Raw genomic sequence first — 24,188 nt, forward strand, 5'->3', positions numbered from 1 at the left:
TCAGCGCCCCCCACCCCCAGCTCAGCACCAACCCCTAAGGCAGGCCCTGAGCTGAGGCTTATATTTTTGTGTGTGTGTTTTTATTCTAGGGTAAGCGTGCACTGCCCTGATTCGCATTTGGACCACTGTGCACAGAGTCCACACCATTTGTTTCCCAAAGTCCCCCCCACCCGGGCAAGGATTAAAAAAAGCACCTCTATTGATGACAATTGAGGTTTCTTTCTCTTTTTTTAATTCACAGCCATGTGAGGGGGGAGGAAATGGGGGGGGGAGTAATCCTCCCCCCACAGTGTACAGTGTTCCAAATCCAAATCAGGCAACACTCACATTAGAGTAAAAACAAAACAAAACTGCTAAGCCTCAGTTACATGCTACACAATTAATGTAATGTGTAGTTTGACCCTTACTCCTGCATGGACACACTCACCTGTTAAGCCATTCCAAGGGCTGGCTACTCAGTAGTTGAAGAAAGGCACTCAGTTCTTTCTCAGAAGCACTCTAATATTATGTCCTGTCTTCTAGCCTGAACCCTTGTATACACCAGTCACTCCCAAGGCTCAGAACTGGCTTAGATTAAGCCTGGCTAAACTTTTACACAATCGTGCCCTCAGTATTCTCTTTGAGCAATGAACACACAGCATACTACTAACCTATTTCCTCTTGAGGGCTGCGGCTGCTGCTGCTGCTGCTGCTGCTGATCATTAAGAGATCGCAGTACACACACAGTTCACATCTTTATAAAGTAAAGAAGCCCAACCCTGTGATTATTAGCTTCCGGTTGGTTAATCCTATATTGCTAAAGAATTGAGATGTACTCCAAAAGGTTTCTTTTTCAGGCGCTAACTGCACAGTATTTGGAAAAGAGCGTTTGACACAGCCACTTTTATTCTGAAGGAAAAGCAAAGTACTGGTGAGGAGAGGAAATTAAATAGGAAAAAAGAACATAGCGATCTCGCCTCCTTTGCCCTGCCCTGCAGCAAAGGCTCAAAAAGAGCATAGGGGATTTCCACCCCAGTGTCTGCAGATTGTTCTCTACATGTATACAGTCTGCTTGTGCATAGTTCACATGCTCATAAGAGTCTAAAGTCGGTTTTAAATATCACCAGCTGTAGTTGCCCCCAGAAAAACGCTTCTTCCTGCTTGCTGACGTGTAGGTCTTTATTCTCACCCTGTCCATGTGTCTATAATCGTGTGAAATCCCCCTCCCCATGGATGGACATGCTGATGCTGTCCTTTTTCTGTTGCGGGTGCTAGCCAGAAATAATGTCACTTTGCAGTGTCAGATCTGGGTGGGAAAGTGGAGCTGTGTGTTGGCCGTCAGCCAGCGGGGAAGAAGAAAGAAAAACAAGAGCCACATGATCATTTTAGGGTGTAATCCTATACATGCATAGGATTCCGCTTTTTTGAAATAATTTTTTTAAAAGAAAAAAAACAACAACATAAACACACAATACACATTCACTAAAATATATCTTAAGATTGTAAGATCAAAAAATGCTTATTATTATTCTCTACTTATCTTAGTTGTATATCATACATTGAGTTCACAGACATTGATCTCATTTCTCTCCTAATTTGTAACAACAACAACAACAACAGGAGAACTAACTATCTCAAAGTTCAAAATCCACATTCCTAGATATCATTTTTTCTCTATTTCTTGTACAAATTCTATAAAAGGTTTCCAATCTAACATAAATTTGGTTGTTGATCCTTCTTTAATTATAATCGTAAGTTTTGCCATCTCTGTCAGCTCCATCATTTTCATGATCCACCCGCTCACAGTTGGTATTGTTTCATTCCTCCACGTTTGTGCATACAATAACCTTGCAGCCGTTATCATGTAGAAAAAGGGGGTTCCCCCCTTCTTTTTTAACGTGTTTATCTGTTAGTCCCAACAAAAAAAGTTTCTGGCTTTAGTTCTATAGTAGTCTTTAATATTCTTTGAGCTAAAGGCTGTAACCGTTTCCAAAATATTTTAGCTTTTTTACAAGTCCACCATAAATGATAAAATGTTCTATCCTGATCTTCACATTTCCAACGTTTTCCAGAAACACCCTTACAGGATTCCCCTTTTAGTCACTCTTTTCTGCACATCCCCCCCCCCCCACTGTACAATATGTGATACTGGTGGAATGATTATCTGCCACTTCCAGATTCTTCCCGTTTTCAATCCCTGCCCCCAATTCCCTCTCCGTCTGGCAGACTGAGTTACCTCCCTCAAAGAACACCCATTGCACTCTCGGTCCAAATTTTTGCCGTTCCTTTCTCCACGCTCAGTAAAATAACTTTCTCTCGCCCTCCCTCGCTTGTCTGCCCCCTTGTCCAATCATTGAGTAGCATACCGATTACGATCCTGCCAAATTTGCATACATGGCGGGCTTTTCTTTCTCCTTTGCATAATTGGCGCGCCTTTGCTTCTTAAAGTTACGGATCCCTATACGCAAGAAAGCGTGCAGTTTTGTGATATATAAAGAGAGGGCGGCAGGAATGTTCACTGTGTGGATTCCAAGGGACCGCCATGCCCGAAGATCCCAATCCAAGGTAAGAAACTTAGTTTTATCCATCTTTTCTCTTTGTCGTGGCATAAATAACGGTCCGCGCCTATGTATAAACATGCACGGGCACCGACCATTATTTATGAAGTTCAAAGGAGCTTACTGCTGAGTAAGCGAACCTAGGCTTGCAGCCCGAAACTCCAGTCCTAAAGTCCAAATTACAAGGCGCAAATAGCATTGAACCAAGTGGAATTTGCATGGAGCTGAGCTGCATAGCTTGGTCTCAAGCACACTTACTAGGAAGTAAGTCCCACTGAACAAAGTGGGAATTACTCCTAAGGAGACATGCTGAGGGTCAGGCGACGTGCGGATGGAGATTGATCGTCGCTCGTTTCTTCTCTAGCCTTGGTTCCATGTGCGATGTTGATAGTAGCTCCATTGGGTGCATTTTTAGACTGGGGGCGCTGTGCCTGTAGGTGACTGGGAGAGGGATAAATATGTGGCGTGAGGAGAGGTGAGAAAAGTCCGATGTTACCCTGATCCGTCTCGCTCGTCCTGGGCTAAGCGCTCTGTTTTACTATATTAATAACTGAATTAAGAAATAAACGTGCATAAAATTGCTATTCTGTTCTATTTTTCGTAAGTGTGCCAGAACAAAAATTGGGACGCAATCTGAACGCGCGGATCCCTGGGTTGAATGGCTTTATCCCGGACAACAATATTTCTGTGGGTGTGTTTAAATCGCACCTACATTTTTAAAAAAGCATTTCAGTGGGGAAAAAAATGCAGCGCGAAGGCACCACTGGGCAAACGGGGGGGGGGGGTGTTGTGATCTGCGCAGGAGGAGGGGTGTTGTGCTGCGGGAGAGGAGTGCTACAAAAGTGGGGGTGGGGGGAGCATGGTTTCTACTTGGGCGCTCCAGGGAAGGCAAGGCGGGCTTCATTTCGTTGGCCTCGTGGAAAGCAGCCTCCGCAGAACTAACATAGTGGGCTGGCGCGCCATTCCTCGTCACTCAGGTCGCCGCTGTTCGCAGGCGCTCCCGCTGAGCAGGCGCTCCCTTGCCTGGTCTCTTTCTACCTGCCGCCCCGGGGCTCTGGCTAGCCGCTCTGGTCCCGACAAGTGCCGTTTCAGCACCCTGGGGTTTGGGTTTTAAAAACGGTAGGGTGAACATGCGGGTGTATACGCGTGCACACGCGCATACACACAAAGTGAAATCGTGCAAACTAACAACGAAAACAAGAAAGAGGGAATAGCTAGCAAATAAGAGACGAGAAACTTATCTACGTGGGGAGGTGGTGGGCTCTCCCACACTGGAGGCCTTCAAGACGAGGCTGGACAGCCATCTGTCAGGGATGCTCTGACTTGGGTTCCTGCACTGAGCAGGGGCGTGGACTCCATGGTCTTGTAGGCCCCTCCCAACTATTTTGTGATTCTATGAAACCAAAGCACGTCAGAGGTTCTGGAAAGCCCCTGCCCCTTTATGGGGTTGTGACACTGCCCCTTTATTGGGTTGTGACACTGCCCCTGCCCCTTTATGGGCTTGTGACACTGCCCCTTTATTGGGTTGTGACACTGCCCCTGCCCCTTTATGGGCTTGTGACACTGCCCCTTTATTGGGTTGTGACACTGCCCCTGCCCCTTTATGGGCTTGTGACACTGCCCCTTTATGGGTCATGTGACACTGCCATGCTATGTGACAACGGGAAGTTGACACATAGCACGGCAGTGTCACTACTGTGCCGCCCTCTGTTCTTCGGCCTTCCAATACGAAGGCCAGATTGTTAACCCGCCATTCTTACAGTCGTGAGACCGGCACAGAGAGCCTATCAGGAGAGCGAACATGAGCGTGGGGGGGGAGGAAGGGGTGCGCCCGGGCAAATGTGAAGTGTGGCCAGAACATAAATGAAGAGCTACAGAAAGCTGAAGGCAGAACTCCTCATCTTGCTGCTGCGAGCTCATAGTTCCAGCCGACTCCTCCTCTAAGTCCAGAGCGGGAAAGAGGAGCTTGAGACTGAAGGAAAGAGAGAGCGAGAGAGAGCGAGAGAGGTCATCTTAAAGAATGCTGTTCAGGTCGTTGCTGCTGGCGGTGCCTGCGTTTTGCATTTCTGCCTGTTGTGATTTCACAGGTGAGCTGTTATTTCTTGAGTTCAAGAAAGGGCTGCACTGGTGTCTGATGGGCCCGGTGGACCCAAGACTTTGCTGTCTGAGGCAAAGCAGCAAATGGTGGCACGTATCTCCTGAGGGGAACCACGTTCTAAGGCGAAGCAGCACCCGAGACATTCTGGGTTGGCTCATCGGTATTATGATTTGTATCAAGGGGATATGTATCTACTGAAGTCATTAATGCAGGATCATTTTATTGTTGTTAAGCATTACCATTCAGAGGCAAAGTGATGTGTATATATACACCTGTTGATTTATTCACCCAAGATAATCTGGGTTGACTCATCAGTATTAAGACTCTGTGAAAAGAGATTTATGTGTATTGAATCCATTAATGTATCTGTATTGAATCCATTAGTGTTTGTACTATTGTTAAGTATTAGCATTCATCATAATGTATTGTGAACCTAACAATCACCAGTAGCATTCCATTTGATTATATTACACACTTTGTGATCCTATTGATCTGGTTAGTGTTAGGGGATGCAGCAAATGGTGCCACACACCTCCCAAGTCATCCCCCCATCATCCCACCAAGCCTTTTTCCCCAGAGAGGGGAACTACATTACTGTTTTACAGATTTCAAAGTCCTACAGAGTTACAGATACTGATTTGCGTGAAGATTTTATTTTATTTATTTATTTATTTATTTCTATATCGCCCAATAGCCGAAGCTCTCTGGGCAGTTCACAAAAATTAAAACCAAACAGCACATAATAAAACAATTTAAAATATATAGAACATTAAAACCACAATATAACAATACAACCACAATAAAACCTAGCAGCAGTGCAGGAGTTTAAAATTTTAAAACTTTTAAACTCCAGTGCAGGAGTTTAAAATTTTATTGTTTTAAATTGTTGTATACCATCTTGATGGCTTTTTAGCCACTCAAGTGGAACATATAAATGTTAGTGATAAATAAGTAAATAAGTAATACATTCTTAATTTAGTAATAAAATTTATTAATTTATTAATAAAATAAGTAATAAAGAATGCTGGGTTCAAAGTACTTGTGCTTCACAGATTATATTCCATACATTTTTGCAACAAATCTGGAAGCCAGGTAGGGGTGAGGTGAGGCTGGTTCATCAGATACCACCTAGTGAATTCATGGCTGAGCTCAAGATACTTGAACTGTGGCTGTGGCCTATTTTTTTGCAATGCGAACTCTTTACTCAGAGAACACTATAACTACAATCTGATACACACTTACTGGGAGCTAAGTCCCATTGAACTCAATGTGGCTTGCTTAAGCTGCTTTTCACTGCAACCTTGGCAAATGATGTAAATTTTCAGAGAGGGAAAATCTTTGAATTTACATGTGGATATTTATTTATGGACTTTACAGCACTTTTATGCTGCCCATTAACAATAATTTCTCTGAGCAGTGTACAATTTGTTTGTCTTTTTTTAAACCCATAAAATATAAAAATACAAAAGCATAAGATCAAAAACAAGTTGAAACTGCTTCATGATAAAACCAGAATAAAAACAGTAGTACCCAAGTTCCTAAAAGCAAAACCTAGGTTTTGCTTAGTAAAGAATCCTCGTTTGTGCTTTTCTCTCAAAGCTCCTGTTTTCTCTTTGTTTTGGAACTGAAAATGTCTTCAGACATTTCTTTATTTCCTACTTTTATATCCCATCATTTCCTTCCCAAAGCTCAAGGCATTACATAATTATCCCCCCCACACACACATACACACATTATCGTTACAACAACCTGTGTGGTAGGTTAGGCTGAGAGATCATGATTTGCCCAAGATCATCCAGAGAGTTTTGTGGTAATGTGCGGATTTGACTCTGGCTCTGCCCAATCCTAGTCTGACAGTCTTAACCACTACCCTGCACTGGCCGTACCACATGTGCAGCTCACCATGACCTGGCACAGGAACATATTTATTATCCTTCTTGAAAGCACACCCTAAGGAATAGTTCTAGGAAATTTGTAAGTTTGCATTTGAAACTCTACTTGAGCCATATAAAATGCCTTTGCTCCCTCTGTGAGCCTAATGTCATTTTAATGGGTGAGTTTCTGTTTGCTAAGTGCCCATGTATTTTATTTGTGGCACTACACGCATGTTCTTAGTCAAGCCAAGATTTCGGGTTTAGGGAGGCGGAGTTGCTGTGGTCTATAAACACACAGGCTGGGTTCGCATGGCATGCTAAGCCATGGTGAGTAACTTGTGGGAGCAACCCATAAGCAGTTAGCATGTCATGTGGGGGGCGTTCTCCCTGCGAATGAGGGGTTAATTCCCCTTATTAAGCCACCTTCATAACCCATACTCTGCATCAGGGTTAACGTACCCCACAGTGGTTTACCGTATCGACTGGTGAGCATGTGTGAGTAACGGGGACCTACCATGGAGATGCATGCCTAGAGTGGGTGAAAGCACTGCCTCAGCTCTGCTTGACAGATCTCTATGGTCAGGCTCTGCCTAGAAATAGATGGAGTGGCCACCAGGAACCTTTTTTCGCTGTGGAGGCTGCACAGTGGCTACTGAACCACTATGGCCTAGCGTGTCATCTGAACTCGTCCACAGTCTCACTCACTAGGCATTCTATCACGGGTCCCTTTTTTATTGAATGTGTGTACACATGGTGCTGAAGCATCTTTTGATGTACCTTCCATGCTACTGCTGAACAGACTCCCTAACTGAGCAGCAGAGGTTGTCTTTCATTTGGTGCTGAGGGAGCTGTCTTCACAGGTGCTGCTTGGGACCATGGCTATTATGACAGCCACTGGGCTCTCCCAATGTATATGGGGTCCTATACAAAATATAACAGGTCATATATGGAATGTCATGTTCTGTTGTAGATGTAAGGGTGTCTGTCTATGGGTACCTTGGTCATAATCAAAATCATTATCCAGCGAGTTCAGGGGTCCTGCCTCCTGTAAGGGTGGATGCCAAATTAGGATGGTCTGCCCCTAAGGTTGATGTGATCCAGTAGGTTTACCGGCTGCAGTGCATTCAAGGAGTTTGGACTGAGAGTAAGCCGCAGCCTAATAAACGGGCATGCCAAGGTATCATTTCTTGCAATTTGTAACATTAGGCCTCTCTACAGTTTTGAGATCTAGTCTTGGCTTATTGACAGTTCCTTTAAATATGCCTTTTTTCCACTTCTAGGTCCTCAGCTCTGTCCTTCGGCTAACTTCTCGTTACTGGAAGGCCCCTCTGAGATAGCTGTTGCTAATATATCAGCCAAGTCCAATATGCTTGTTTTATGTAAAAAGAATCATTCCTCCTCCGTTTGGCAAGATATCCTGATCATAAACAAAGGACACCTGATTGAAATGATGAGTGGATACAAGAAGCACTTTTACATATCAGACCTTCGACTTGCTATCAGGAATGCTAGTGAAGTGCTCTCTGGACAGTACCAGCTTGCTTATTTATTTAATAAGTCTTGTATACACCAGTTCTTTCTTGACATTCGAGGTAAGACTGCTCACTCAATTGCCTTGTGCTGAGAGGGGGAAGGACTCTCAGGGTGTACAAGTGGGATGGATGCTGCTACTAGGCTGTATGAGGCAGTTAGTGAGAGAGGCAGGGAGGGATGGAGGAGGGGGAATAAGGCATGCTGGGATGCCATTTGGCAGAATAGGCCTAAGAGGGGTGGGGAGGAGCGGTCCCATGGGTAGCCAGGCTATTGGCCCATGTAGCACTCTTCCTGATTGGCTCAGCTATGTCAGAGTAAGGGGCCCCTTCCCACCATTTCTAGTGTGGAGTTGTACTCTGGATTCAAGACTGGGACCTCCTGCATCTTAGACCCAGGTTCCACCAGGCTAAAGCTCTTCTCTTTGGTAGTGCCAACATCAGAGGCATGTTTTGTGGGGATGTGAGAGAAGGCCTTCTCAGTGGCCTCTCCCAGGCTCTGGATCTCCCTGCCAAGAGAGGCTAGATTGGCTCCCTCCCTCTCTGTTGTCCTTCTGCCAGCAGGTAAAGACACTATATTCAGGCAGACCTTTGGCATATAAACTGGTCTGTTGCTGAAAGGGGGTGTTAATTGGTTGGGTGCTGTTTATTCCTTCTATTGAGTTTTAATTCGGATTTTAATGGCCTTCAGGCTTCAGCGCCATTTTTCTGGCAGAAAATTTGAATACAGGAAGCTCCCACAATAGGAAACAAAGAGTAGGAATAAATTAAGGTTCCCACAATGGGGGCGGGGGAAGACGTGAGGCTGGGGGCAAGGGTCTATACTGGGACCAGTGCTTTTTATCTTGCTCATAAATGATCTGGACTTAAGGGTGAGGTAGCGAAGTTTATGGATGGCATCCAGTTATCCAGGGTAGCAAAAACAAAAAGGGATTGCAAAGAGCTCCAAAAGCATCACTCCAAACTGGGTGAATGGGCATTACATGACAAATGTGAATAAGTGTAAAGTCACGCACATTAGGGCAAAAAATCCTAGCTTTACATACACTCTGATGGGTTCTGAGCGGACAGTGACTGACCAGAAAGAGATTGAAATTAACAATTTCCAGTAGCAGTTCTCAAATGCAAAGGACGTAGTGGGTGGGTTCTTCCCCTGCTTTTTGCTGCTCCTTTCATAGTTCCTGCAGGTGTGCAAATTTCCCCTCCATTTACTTCCCAGCTTTTGTTGTTGTTCAGTCGTTAAGTCGTGTCCGACTCTTCGTGACCCCATGGACCATAGCATGCCAGGCCTTCCTGTCCTCTGCTCTCTCCCGGAGTGTGCTCAAGTCCATATTCATTGCATCAGTGATGCTATCTAGCCATCTCATCCTCTGCCGTCCCCTTCTCCTTTTGCCTTCAGTCTTTCCCAGCATCAGGGTCTTTTCCAGGGAGTTTTCTCTTCGCATTAGGTGGCCAAAATATTTGAGCTTCAGCTTCAGTATCTGTCCTTCCAATGAGCAGTCAGGGTTGATTTCCTTTAGGATTGACTGATTTGACCTCCTTGCAGTCCAGGGGACTCGTAAGAGTCTTCTCCAGCACCACAGTTCGAAAGCATCAATTCTTCGGCGCTCAGCCTTCCTTATAGTCCAGCTCTCACAGCCATACGTTACTACTGGGGAAACCGCGAACCTTTGTCGGCAAGGTGATGTCTCTGCTTCTTACTATGCTGTCTAAGTTTGCCATAGCTTTCCTCCCAAGGAGCAAGTGTCTTTTAATTTCATGGCTACAGTCACGGTCTGCGGTGATCTTGGAGCCCAAGAAAGTAAAATCTGTCACTGCTTCCATTTCTTCCCCTTCTATATGCCAGGAAGTGATGGGGCCAGATGCCATGATCTTAGTTTTGTTAATGTTCAGTTTCAAACCAGCTTTTGCACTCTCCACTTTCACCCTCAACAAGAGGCTCTTTAGATCCTCTTCGCTTTCTGCCATTAGGGTGGTCTCATCTGCGTATCTGAGGTTGTTGATAATTCTCCCGGCAATCTTAATTCCCAGCTTTTAACTGTGTGCAAATATTTTGTGGTTTTAATTGTGAACTGCCCAGAGAGCTTTGGCCATTGGGTGGTATAGAAATGTAATAAACAAGTAAATATTCCCACCAGGTTTTTTTGTTTTTAAAAAACCTTAGGCGATGGCTGAAATGGGATGGAGCAAATGGGGCACCAACAGTATTCACACCCACCCGCTGCTTTGGGTTCCGTTCATGCCGTCCCATACAACTGCCTTCTCAGGATTTTTCAACACTCTAAGGGAGATTTGCGCGCATCTGCTGAAGCTCAGTAACCGGCAGCAGTAACTGCTCTGAAAAGGAGCAGCAACAAATGTTGGGGGAGCTAATGTCTCCCCTTTCTGGACTAGTTGGAGACTCGGGGAAGTATTGAAAAGGTGGAGGATGTTGAGAAGTTTCAGTTCAGCGCTTAAAAATGAGAGGATCACATTGCCAAGTGGCCTTTGGTGACTTACTCAGTTGCCCCCCCCATTTTCAGTGTTTCTGAATTGTGCTCCTGGGTCCCTCATTTCTCTTACAATTATTTCTCCCCTAGTCCTTCACAACTGTGTGGAAATTAGCCTATATGCAGCCTCATCTTGTCAATTTCCTTGTATGTGAACTACTCCACTTGGCTCCCTTTTACAGCTGAAACATACAAGAAAATCGTCTGAACAAGGGCCCGTCAGTGATTCCTGTTATAAGAAGCATCCAAAATAGAGCCTTTTATATCAACTGAAACCAATTGCCTATGTAATCAGGTGCTACCAAAGAAACAGAATGCGGGAAAGGAGAACTTTTAACAGATGCAATGCATGAGGCTAGTCAAGTGAAATGAAGAAAGTTTATTAACTCCTTATTGGCATAAAGGATCCTGGATTTAAATAAATATATAGTGAATTGCAAACTGAAAACAAACAGGAACGGGAACAATCAAGAAGAAAAATCTGACATGTGTTCACATCAAAGGAGGGAAATCCATTTTCTATGTATATTGTTTATACATTGATTTCCCCCCCATGGAATGATTTTTTTCCCCCTGAACCATGTTGGGCCTGGAATAAATTCTATTTCGAGCAACTGGAGGTTCCTCCCCACTTTTTTGTTTGCCTTTCAAGCTATATAGGCTTGGCTTAAGGCATCTTGATGAAGCTGAGTGTTGCATGTGGGACTGTTAAAGGACAGCTACACTCTATACCTTAAAGGTTCTGGTTATGTGCAAGCTGACTTTTTGTACTTTTCTATTTTAGGTTCAGAAGGCACGGGTCCGTCTATCTATTTGAGTACAGTGGATGTGTTATTCTTCGCACTGGTCGCACTGGTCGCACTGGTCGCACTGGTCGCACTGGTCGTGCTGTCAGTGCTGGTAGTACCTAAGGTGATTCGTAGGTGTCAGAAATGGAAAAGAAGAGAGGAAGAGAGAAGTGAACCTAATTGCAGTTTCACAAGAGTTCCAGGCTGTGAAAATGGATCTCTGTGTCATGGAGATATAGAGCTGCGGGGATCTGAAATGAAGGACAAACCCAGCAGAGAAAATGGGAGCCTTTTCTCTGCAGATGAGGAAGCAACAACATCACTATGAGGAGTAGCTGTGTCTCTTTTCCACGTGAAGGCTTCACACTTTCTCCCACCTTGAGAAAGCAACACTATCTTGACCCGTGTGGGCCTTAGAACTATTGTCTTCTTTCTGTTTTTAGTGTTACGTGATTACAACTAGATGCTCCTTTGTTTTCTCATCTCCTAACAAGAGTGCTCCTTCAGATGCTATAAGCTAGCCTTCCCCAACCTGTTGCTAATAGCATGGCCATTGCTAAGATGTAAGGAGCTCAAACAAGGCATTCCCCCATCCCTATATTTCCATTCTTCTTTTCCAATTGACGCTAAACATTCTGTGACTACTGAGTATGCTGAGTCCTCCCTGGGTTTTGTGGTTTGGGCATTGCTGTTGTCCATTTAAGGTTTTAGAAAGATTGGGGGGGGGGCACCTTTGCAAACCTTAAGGCTCCCCAAGCATGCTGATACCTCCCTTTTGTCAGTGGCGACATTTTGGCTACCAGGAAGAGGGCTTTTTCTGTTAAGAACATAGGAAGAGCCATGCTGGACCTGGTCCTAATACAGATCCCTGTGGGATCTCACTATTTACTTCCCTCCATTGGGAGAATTTACCATTTATTCCTACGCTCTGCTTTCTGTTCTTTAACCAGTTACTGTTCCGTAAGAGGACCTGTCCTCTTATTCCATGACTGCTAAGTTTGTTCAGGAGTCTTTGGTGAGGTACTTTGTCAAAAGGCTTTTGGAAGTCCAAGTAAACAATGCCTACCGGATCACCCCTGTCTACATGTTTATTGACATGCTCAAATAACTCTAAAAGGTTAGCGAGACAGGACTTACCTTTGCGGAACCCATGTTGATTCTTTTTAGGCAGAGCTTGTCCTTCTATGTGCTTACTAATTTTATCTTTAATAATGCCTTCAGTGTTAATCTAACTGGCCTGTATTTCCCAGATCCCCCTGGATCCCTTTTTGAAAATTGGTGTTACATTAGCCATCTTCCAGTCCTCTGGTATAGAGGCTGATCTTAGAGACTTGTTGCATATTTTGGTTAGAAGATCAGCAATTTTATATTTGAGTTCTTTGTGAACTGTAGGATGAGCACCATCTGGTCCCAGTGGTTTATTTGCTTTCAATTTATCAATAACGTTGAGAACTTCATCTTTTGTCACCACTATTTGTCTCAGTTCCTCAGACTCCCCTTCCTGAAAACATCAGTTCAGGCACAGGTTTCTGTCCTATATCTTCTGCAATGAAGACAGAGGAAAAGAATTCATTCAGCTTCTCTGCAGTCTCCTTATCCTCCTCCCAGTCCTCCTTTAACTCCATTGTCATCCAGTGGTCCAACTGCCTCCCTAGCTGGTTTTCTGCTTCTGATATATTTAAAGAATTCTTTATTGTTGGCCTTGATGTTGTTAGCAATATGCTCTTCAATATGCTTTTTTTCATCTCTTATTGTCTGCTTGCAACGCCTTTGTGCAAGCTTGTGCTCCCTTTTGTTTTCCTCACTTGGGTAAGACTTCCATTTTCTGAAGGAAGCCCTCTTTTCTCTAATAGCTCCCTTAACACTGCTTGTAATGCCGGTGATTTCTTGGACTTGGTGCTACCTTTCCTAGCCTGTGGTATACATTTTAGCTGGGCTTCTATTATTGTGGTTTTGAGTAATCTCCAAGCATTTTGAAGGGATTTAATCCTGTTGACTCCCCCTTTTACCTTCCGTTTCACCAGTTCCCTCATTTTAGAGAAGTTTCCTCTTTTCAAGTCAAATGTGACCATGTTGGACTTCCTGGGCAATTTTCCACTTAAATACATATTAAATCTGATAACACTGTGGTCACTGTTTCCAATTGGTTCAACAACATTTACATCTCGTACTAGGTCCTGGGCGACACCACCAAGGTCTCCTCCCCTCTGGTTGGTTCTATGACCAACTGTTCTAGGGCACAATTGTTTAGGGCATCACCTCTTTGTCGTGACTGAAACATGCATTTATCCAATGTAGGGGTAATTGAAGTCGCCCATTATTACAGCACTTCCTCGTTTGGAGGCCTCCCTGATTTCGTTTTCCATCTCAAGGTCACTCTGAGCATTCTGGTCTGGGGGATGATAGCACATTCCTAGCACTAAATTAGTTTTGGAGCCTGGTATTGTCACCCACAGTGCTTCTGTGGAAGGTCCTTCCTCTTTTAGGTGTTCAACTCCTCTCGATGCTATGCACTCTTTGACATACAGGGCAACGCTTCCCCCAATATGCCCTTCCTTGTCCTTCCTGTAGAGTTTATATCCATAGATGACCATATGCCACTGGTTCTCTCCATTCCACCAGGTTTCTGTAATGCCCGCTATATCCAGGTTCTCCTTTAAAACTAAGCACTCCAACTCTCCCATTTTGGCTTGGAGGCTTCTAGCATTTGCACAGAAACACCTATACATGGTGTCCCTCCCCAGATGCCTCTGGTGTGTGCTTGCTATGGGACGTTGGTTCCTTTGATTGGCTATTATGTTCTACCATGTACTCCTGGCGTATTTCCTCCCCTTCTACATTTGGGCAATCAAAAACATTTTCATCTGTGATTATTTAACCCAAACTGGATGCTTCCCAGCTCCTGTCAGCTTTCCCCCAGGGTTTAGTTTAAAAGCTGCTCTGCCACCCTTTTTATATTTAGTGCCAGAGGCTGGTTCCATTTTGGTCCAAGTGGAGTCTGTCCCTCTTGTGCAGGCCTGGCTTGTCCCAAAATGTTCCCCAGTGCCTAACAAATCCGAACCCCTCCTCCCTGCAACACCGTCTCATCCACACAGCGAGACTCCTCAGTTTCACTTGTCTAGCTGGCCCTGCACATGGAACAGATAGCATTCCAGAAAAAGCCACCTTGGTGGTCCTGGATTTCAGCCTCCTACCTGGCAACCCAACTTTGGCTTCCAGGATCTCATGACTACATTTTCCCACATCGTTGGTACCAACGTGGACCACAACCACTGACTCTTCCCCAGCACTATCTACTAGGTGTCAGGGTGGACACTGAGCCCATAGAATCCCAGAGTAGTTCTGATTCTGAGGAAGAGGAAGAGGAGTCGCTCCTGGGAGAGGAGCGCGCTCCTCTTTCCCAGGGCCAACAGCTGACGGAGATTCCTCCCACCGGCATTCCTAGCTTAGCTGGCAGTCCCGGGAGTGACAGAGCGTGGGAAGGAGACTTGCTGGATGCGCGACGCCGATGCAGGGAGCGGCGCCAAATGGAGGGCGTGGAAAGGAGGTGTAGTGCCCGGTTGGCGCGCAAACAACGGTTGCACGTAGAGGATCCAAGGGAAAAGGAGAAGGACTCTCCCTAGCCCATAAGTTCAGGGTCTGCCAGTGATTCTCCTTCAAACAGGGACCAACTGTTCCAACTTAGGGCATAGGTACTCTGCTGCTCATAGCTAGTTGCTAACAGTAGAGTTGTTAAGTTGTAAAAGAGGAATAAAGCTTTGAAAAGAATCCCTTTGTCTGTGTCTGGACTTGGCTGCTGGATTAGACTAAGAGAGGCCTCCAAGGAGCCCTTGACACTAGGCTATCTAGATGGCCCATGATTTCTGCAGCCTTCACACCAGGCAGGCAATTCACCATGCAGTCTACATGCCCATCACAAACCCAGCTGTCTATATGTCTAATGACTGAATCTCCCACAACCACAAGTCCCCCTCCCCCCGAAGGCACATCCTCAGTGTGAGAGGATGTTCGTCTTCCGAGGAATGGGCCTCTTCTAAGGAATCATTTCCCTCTTCCTCAGAATGACACCCTCCTTCCCTGAGACCCGCATTCTCCATGACTGCAGAGGAGCTGGCACCCTGGGAGTGGGACATCGACCAACCTCTCTGAGCTTCTCCAGGTCAGCAACCTGGGCCTCAAGGGAATGCACTTGTTCCCTGAGAGCCAGGAGCTCATTACACCGAGCACACACCCACGACTTCTGTCCATCAGGCAGACAGTCGTACATGTGGTACTCAGTGCAATACACTGGATAGCCCCCACCCCCCTGCTGGCTTTCTACCTTCATAACTGGCTTTTTATTTGGGTGTGTTTTCCCTGGAAAACTTAGTTGTTACTAGGAGAAGGTGAGGAATTTATTTATAGTTATTTATTTACAGTTACTTACTATGAGCAGGGAGGAAAGAGTAGACTGCCCTGGCTTCCTCGCTCTGTTGTGGCATCCCAGCTGTGGAATGAGCTCTCTAGAGAGGTTTGCCTGGTGCCTACATTGTGCTCCTTTCTGTGCCAGGTAAAGATCCTTTCCCCAGCATTTTAGTATTACAGTCTTTTAACTTTATGGTTTAAATCTGTTACTGTATTTTAAATCTGTATTTTATTCTGTACATTCTCGTTTTAATTTTTAGGAACCGCCCAGAGAGCTTTGGCTATTGAGTGATATAGAAATGTAATAAATAAATAAATTTCTGTTAGCCCTCCATCACTTAAGTTTGCCATTAGAAGGAGTGATTCTGATCAAGTGCTTCAGTGGTTAATCCTGGAAGTTCAAACTTGAGATATCAGTGGATTAGTTTCTCCAAAGCAATTTTCCTAGACCCAGGGAGTGTTTTGAAGGTTGCCAACGTCAAGTCCTGGAAGAGAAGTTCAAGTACTGATTCTGTCTCCATTCACACATTGCTTATGTGAAGGGTCAATGTGTGTACAAAGGGACAGCAGGGCCATGACACGCAGCTTCCCCTGCCCTGGACGTCCATGTCTAATGCATGTTGTGGGCTTCTATTTCTCACACGTGGAAGGGGCAGATGATTGTTGTCCAATAATTTCTAAATAATTATTGACAAATTCAACAGTAAACGGACTAACAACCAGTGGTGACATGTTAACAACTGGCAGTAAATCTTGAAACCCAAAACAACTGTAAGTCCCCCCCCCCCTTTTTGGTTAAACTCTCTTCCTTCACTAATTCTCTTGATAGTAACGGCCTTGGAATGTTCCTGTCAGTCGCATGTACCTCCTCACCAGCACTCCAAAAGGGCTAGGACATTACACCAACTTTTCAACCAGCCACTGTGTAGCTATGCCTTTTACAGGAGCTTGATCCACAGACATTAGCAGGTGATATTGCTTATCTCCATAAAACCCACTAACTCTCTCTCTCAAACACATCACATGCTGATTTGCTGCAGATTGAGCTCTGTAACATACTGTGATGGTGCCTACAAAGTACAAACATGCCCAGGTGGGAGAGATGTGGAACCAGGCTACTCAGCTGGCTCTTCTGAAACACTAGTTCCATTTGGCTCCTTCTCACCCACAACTGTTTCTGCAGACCTGAAGTTATCTGCAGTTCCCTTAAAAAAATCAAAATATAAATGTGTAGCACCAAGAGCCCCTGCATCTATTCTTTCCTGAGATTTCCCCCTCCTGAGGGGCTGCTATGCCTGCAGCTATCATCCCCTTTTGTTCTAGAGAAAAAAGTTAAAGCTATTTTTAATATTCGCTATGATAGTCAATGGGAAACACAAAGCTTTGGATTTCCAAACCTTGACTGGGTTCAGTACTGACTCAAAGTGGATGGAGGCTTTCTAGATGGCATCTCACTCCAGTGAAGCTCTCAAGAATAAGTAAAAGGAAATCATTATGGTGGACAGGTGTCGAGCCATTGGCCCATATCTCCCTCTCCGGTGGACTTGCCCATTCGCTCAACTCTTTGGGGGCAAGATTGAAAATGAAATTAACAAAATTACAAACCAATCAGGCTCGATCCAGGTTTTCTTAATCTATAGAACGAATTTAATATCTCTTTGCAAACAGATCTAATCTCATTCCTTTTACTGGCTGCTAGACACGTTCTTGCTAAAAACTGGAGATGTGACCGGCTCCCTAATTTGAGTGATTGGTATGGGAGAGTGTGGAACTTGGCATTATTGGAGAAACTGACCCAGCAAGTTAGGTATTCAAGAGATCAATCAGACATTGACACATTTGAACATTGTTGTTGTTGTTGTTCAGTCGTTCAGTCGTGTCCGACTCTTCGTGACCCCATGGACCATAGCACGCCAGGCCTTCCTTTCTTTCGCTCTCTCCCGGAGCGTGCTCAAGTCCATATTCATTGCATCAGTGATGCTATCTAGCCATCTCATCCTCTGCCGTCCCCTTCTCCTTTGGCCTTCACTCTTTCCCAGCATCAGGGCCTTTTCCAGAGAGTTTTCTCTTCGCATTAGGTGGCCAAAATATTGGAGCTTCAGCTTCAGGATCTGTCCTTCCAATGAGCACTCAGGGTTGATTTCCTTTAGGATTGACTGATTTGACCTCCTTGCAGTCCAGGGGACTCGTAAGAGTCTTCTCCAGCACCACAGTTCGAAAGCATCGATTCTCCTGGGTTCAGCCTTCCTTATAGTCCAGCTCTCACAGCCATACATTACTAGTGGGAAAACCATAGCTTTGATTTGATTTGAACATACGTGGACATTATTAACTTTATTGATTGAGAAGGTGATGGATTGGTCTGCTCCCATGACTCATGGCGATGTGTGGACAGGTCTCCTCAGCTCTACAAGACCTGGACAGTAAGGCACTTAATCTTCATGTGCTTCCCCACCTCAATTTTTTTTCCTGGAAATGAATTTTTATTCTCTTGGTACATTTGGCAGCAATGACATCTGTCTACTTGTGTATATGTTATGTGTTCGTTTGTTTAACCAGTTGAATATTTTTTGTTTTATAGATTTGGATAAATTTGTACCACTTTTATATATAAATAAACTGTTAAAAGTGTAAAAAGTGGATGGACACCAAACTGCCTGCTTTGGATATCTCCAAAATGGACCAAGCCAAATCAGGCTGTTTTCCACATCGCCAAATCAGGCTGTTTTCCACATCACCAAATCCAGATCAGAGTCCAAGTGGTGGATTAGTGCACACCTCAACTATTTAACAACTAGTAACGATGCATGTTTACTAGGGAAGGGGAGAATTTCACTGAGTTCACATACTCGTAAAAAAAAATACCAGATTTGCGTTTCTCCAGGCAACACCTTGGCCTTTGGAATTTACACGTCGCTGGATTTTGCGATGGAGTTTTCTGAACTAAAACTTCATTAAAAAAAGCATTATATAAAGGAAAACTGCTCGCAAAAATGCATATAAAATTGTGTATGTTAGGATAAATGCATACAAAAAGCCATATGCATTTCCATGCAGAGTTTTAAAAAGTCGCAAACAGTTGTGGGAAGAGTGAACCGAAGGCTGGAAAAATGTGAAAACAAAACTGACAGATTTGCCTGTCCCTAATACCTACTCCGAAATAAATCACTCTGTGTTCAATGTAACTTAGGGCGCAATCCTATGGGGATAGTGGCTGACTCCGAACCGAGTTCGGAGGTGGCTGACTACCCAGTACAGGGCGGGCGAGCCTGGAGGAGATATTCTTCTCTGTGCTCTGGCCACCCTGCGTTTTCAGCTAGACTGTTTGGCTGTTTAGCTGGGGACATCGGAGCAGGAGGGTGGGCGGCTGGACGGCGCATAGGAAGCATCATAACAATGTTTCCATAGGAAGCATCGTAACAATGGTCTCCTCCCCTCCTGACCTGCAGGAAAGCCCCCTTTTCCCCCACTCTGCACTGTGCTTATGAGTGTGGAGATGGGGACAAACCATGCTGCCTACAAGACAGCAGGGGCAGGGAGTGAGGTTTCTGGGAACTGAAAAATCCTATAGCTGTCTAGACGCTCGTGGCCATAGGATCGCTCCCTTACTGTCTTGTACAAATGTTTAGGATTGCAGCCAAAAGTATATAATGTAAATTGCCCAAGTTGGGCAGTATTAAATCCTCTGATCTAGTGTTGAGTTTTCCTTTCCTTTTTATTGCAGATCTGATGTAATGCAAGCCAATAGACTGTAAGTGTTATTGGCAGGGAAGATTGAAAGGTAGTGAGGCCTGCTAGCTATATATTCATGATATGAAGTCTGGTGCCCAAACTAAGGCTGATGTCATGAATTTGCAGTGTGGGTCAGGGTTTGGGGAGGACTACACAATTTTCTGAGCTTATATTCTGAATAGTTAAGCATCTACTCCAACAGCACATCATCCAAAGGGAGAATTTCTAATGGCAGAGGTCAGTGAGTGAGAGAGAGAAAGAGAATATTTGCATGAAGAAAATCCCAGGGTGAATCTCCAGTATCTCCAGCCCTGCGTAAGTGTCACAGCCAACACAGACAGAAAGTGTTTATGGGCTTGTGAATTTAGCCCCGCCCGCAGCTGGCGCAACTCCTCCCAGCACCTCGCCACTTTGAGACATAACTCATTTTCCATGTGGGGAGCCTACATGGATAGCAAAGGCTCCCACTGCAGAAGTCACGTCTCAGATTACGAGGTCGTGGGAGGAACTACATAACCGGGGGGGGGGGGCAGTGGTGAAGTGGAATCAGGGCTCTCTGGGATGCAGCAAACCCATCTGGGATGGATTTTCCCAACAACCATATATTGCTCCCTGTTGTTATGCAAAGTCTTTTGGTGTGGCTTGGTCCTGAAGGGGCGATTAGGTCCATTTACCGTTGCAAAAGACCTGCTCCTGGCGGAGATGAAAACTGCTAGATTTGGTTTGTTAATAAGGATCAACAAAGCTGCCTGAATTTTTGGGCTCTCCTTGGGGGCGTGGCGATGGGGATGAACTGTCATGATCACCTGCACTCCAAAATTTGCCACTGCACCACTGCCTGGGGGTGGGGTCAAATGTGTGGCCCCTCAGCTCCTCTTTATTTGTGTTGGCTGTAATGCCTGCACAGGGCTTCTGTTTAAAAGGATTTTGGCCAGTAGTGCTGGGAAAGGTGGTCTCTACCTGAGACCAGGAAGAATCAATGCTAATTAGTAAAGTAGTTCCATGTATTTCTATACGTTCTGCCTTTGACTAGAATATTTGTTACTATTTGAAAACAAGAAAGCAAAAAGAAGCCAAAGAACAGCACTAAAAATGATGAGGCCTGGAAACTACACTGTATCCTCCCCAGCCTGCCTCTGAGGGCATGTCTGGGCAGCAGTTTGCTGTACTCTTAGTCTGATGCTACATATATGGGATTGCCCTACCCCACGACTTTTGCTGGCTGGTTTGCGCAAGTTTCCTTCAGACTGGCTAGTCCACATTGCTTCCAGTTTTTTTACCATCTGCAGTGAGTGAGGTAGGTAGCTAGTAGGGATGTACGGATTTTGTTAAATCAGTTACATCTGGGTTTTGCAGATCCTTAAGCTTCTTTTGTTCCATTGTCTCCTCATTGGCAGAATCGGATTTTTTTTAGGGATGTACAAGAATTGGTTCCACTTGTGCAAATGCGCACATCTGCTAACACGCATTAGCTTGTTATACTAACACGCTGTAGTTCAGCTTTCCCCAACCTGGTGCCCTCCAGATGTTTTGGACTACAACTCTCACCAGCCCCAGCTAGCATGGCCAATGATCAGGGTTGATGGGAGTTGTAGTCCAAAACATCTGGAGGGCACCAGGCTGAGGAAGGCTGAACTACAGTTTGTTAGTGTAACAAGCAGGTAGACCGGTGCAAATGTTTCAGACTGGAGCGGCTGTACAGAAACATGTTCCAAAATGAGTATGAAATCTCTTTTAAGTGTTTAATTGTGTATCATCAGCATGTTCTAATGGCACAGCAGCTAGTGTGAATATGCTTTTTACATGATAAAGGAAATGCAAACAAAGACCAAAGATTTAAACGGCCGTTTGCTAGAGTGCGTTGCCATGCGCCAATTTTTAGAGGCACACCTGCAGAACAGTGGTGGATCTGTTCAGTCATTGTAAAATGTAGTTCCTTGTTGTGCAGTGGTCCTCTGAGAGCACACATGTCAGTTTTCCGTGACCTGTATTATTCGGGGCAAATAGAAAACAGCCAATGAAATGCTCCTCTCCATCCCAGCTTCTGGAGGAAGTCTTTGCCATGGCATAGCCCAGCATTCATGTTGCCCAGACAGATAGAAGCAGAAACTGCAAAAGAACATAAGAAGAGACGTACTGGAGCATCATCATTTTAATTTGTATGCTGCTTTCCCACAGAACGTGCCCAAAGCAGTTCACAATACAACAGAAATACAAAAACAAGAATGCAGATTAATACATCACTTGCACTAATGCATAACAACAACAACAACAACAAAGGTCTACCTGGGCCAGCCTCCTGTATCTCACAGTGGCCATCCAGATACCTATGGAAAAGCCTACAAGCAGGCCATGAGCAGTGATGCACCTGAGTAATTTTAGCCCCTGGACTTCATGGTCTTATGCGGGGCCCCTTTACGCCAGCATGTGTATCACTTTGGTTGTGAAGGATATAGCTAACATTTCTCTTCCCTCACTGCCATTCCATGCTTTACAACTGCTTCTAGATTTCTGATATAGTAGAATGTGTGACAATGCTTATTATTATTATTATTATTATTATTATTATTATTCATCTGAGGTTGTGTAGTTTTGCATTTTAAGCTCACTTAAATCATAGCTCCACCGTGAGTGGAACAAATGGAGTTTGCTTCTGCTACCCAGATGCTCTCATTATCTGCTGCTCTCTGGGTGGTCCTTGGGGGGGGACCCTAGGCTGTGGAGCCCTGGACTTTGGCCCCAAGGTCCAGCCCTTGCTGCACCACTGGCCATGAGGCCAAGAGCATCCTCCTGCTCATGTTCTCCATCAACTGGCATTCAGGCAGGAAGTGCATGACTGGGATGGGATGATGCAGGTTCAATAGATTGGTTTTAATGATTTATAGTCTGTCTTTAAAAATAAAGAAATCCCAAGACAGCTTGCCAGATGTCTACCAGAATGAGAAATGATGATGCTCCCCTATTCCATATACTTGATGGGAGGGTACCCAAGATGCTGGGGGAGGGGAGAGAAAACAGATATGTTAACATAAGAACATAAGAACCGTGCTGGATCAGACCAAGGGTCCATCTAGTCCAGCATTCTGTTCACACAGTGGCCAACCAGCTGTCAACCAGGAACCCACAAGCAGGACGTGAGTGCAACAGCACCCTCCTGCCCATGTTCCCCAGCAACTGGTGTACATAGGCTCACTGCCTCTGGTACTGGAGGTAGCACATAGCCATCCGGACTAGTAGCCATTGATAGGATTTTCCTCCAGGAATTTGTCTAACCCCCTTTTAAAGCCATCCAAATTGGTGGACATCACTACATCCTGTGGTAGCGAATAGCGAGTTTAACTCTGTGCTGTGTGAAGAAGCCCTTCCTTTTATCTGTCCTGAATTTCTCACCAATCAGCTTCATAGGATGACCCCGGGTTCTTGTATTTTGAGAGAGGGAGAAAAATGTCTCCCTATCCACATTCCCCACCCCACGCCTGATTTTGTAGAGCTCTATAATGGCTCCCCTTACCCTCCTTTTTTCCAAGCTAAACAATCCCAGCTGTTGTAACCTTCTCTCATAGGGGAGAGAAGGCGTGGAAGAGGGGAAGCCCAACAAAAAGGTAGAAATTAAAAAGAGTGGTGGTGGAGGAGGAGAAGGTGGAAAGCATAAATGTTGGAGCCCTGCTGTGGGCAGGTGTGTGTATGTGTGCACATGGGCACACACACGTGTGCATGTAGGGTGGGTCAGGTAGTCCAAGTGTATTGCCACTTGATCACTATTGCGCTTCAGTTGCATGGTCAGAGAACATCCAACCTCTCAGTCCAGAGGAGGGAAACTGTGGGCCTCCAGGTGTTGTTGGTCTCAAAATTCCCATCAGCTATGGAGGAGCACAGGTTTCCCACCTTTGCTCTAAATTGATCATGCTGGCTGGGCAGATGGGTTCAAAACATCTGGAATGGGGAAAGATGCGTTAATCTGTGGGGTCCAAAGCGGATTCCCTTTTTAAAAACAGCGTCTGGAATAAATACAGCTTTTAATAAAGTGTGCATGAGAGCCCTCTAGTGGGGAGGAAATGGGATAGTTTGGAAGTCCTATAAGAAAACGGCTGGGGAAGGGAGAACGGCAGAACTTAACATCAAATGTCCTGCCAGGAGGAAGATTGGAATCTCCCTGGAGGCTCATGGAACAGCAGTCCAACTAATTCAACAGTTTCTCATTGGCATTTTCTTCCCCGCAAGACACCTGGTAACAATTCAGATCCTTCCTCCATTTATTATATTGATATCTTTTCTTCTACCACAAAGCATCACACATGTCCTCAGGGCCCATTAAATCCTGTTAGCCTCCATTCTCCTCATCATTCACCAAATTAAAAAACATTTGTACGTTTTCTGCATTCCTTCACTTGCAAAACTTTGCAAGCAGCTTGGATGCTCTTTTACCATGTGGTCCTGTGTGAATAGCTCTGACATTATCCATTTTCAGTGCTTGTATCAAACAGAACCAGCAGGGGGAGAACCATAACCATCCCTTCTGAATTTCAAGCAGTTCTTCAAGGTCATCTTTAGATTAGATTTGGTTTTTTTTAGTCGGCAGTGCCAAAATGGTTACACCCACATCCCAATTCAAGGTACTGCATAGTACCAAAGGCTGGCTGAGTTATTTCAGCACCTGAGACAGGAAACCAACCACAGCTTTTCCCTGGGAGTAAAAATACAATACAAATAAATAAAATAACTAATATGACACACCAA

General features: G+C 44.9%; 1 protein-coding gene across 3 annotated transcripts in view; it reads left to right on the forward strand.

Moving 5' to 3' along the window:
* Positions 1-2,369: 2,369 nt before the first annotated feature.
* Positions 2,370-24,188, forward strand: part of LOC146355321 (killer cell lectin-like receptor subfamily B member 1B allele C) — a 54,444-nt gene continuing 32,625 nt past the window's right edge. Inside the window, exons 1-3 of one of the 3 annotated variants that reach the window (XM_084840860.1) lie at positions 4,194-4,624; positions 7,790-8,101; positions 11,312-13,444. In XM_084840860.1, coding sequence (XP_084696986.1) covers positions 4,558-4,624; positions 7,790-8,101; positions 11,312-11,643 — 711 coding nt within the window. In that variant the 5' untranslated portion in view covers positions 4,194-4,557 and the 3' untranslated portion in view covers positions 11,644-13,444. Of the gene's footprint in view, positions 2,545-4,193; positions 4,625-7,789; positions 8,102-11,311; positions 13,445-24,188 lie in introns of those variants that run through there. The other 2 variants (XM_084840856.1, XM_084840859.1) reach the window with 2 other exon arrangements.

Source organism: Heloderma suspectum, chromosome 2 (assembly GCF_057233095.1).
Source record: "Heloderma suspectum isolate Gila_16-S chromosome 2, 16-S_ref, whole genome shotgun sequence".
Lineage (NCBI taxonomy): Eukaryota > Metazoa > Chordata > Lepidosauria > Squamata > Helodermatidae > Heloderma > Heloderma suspectum.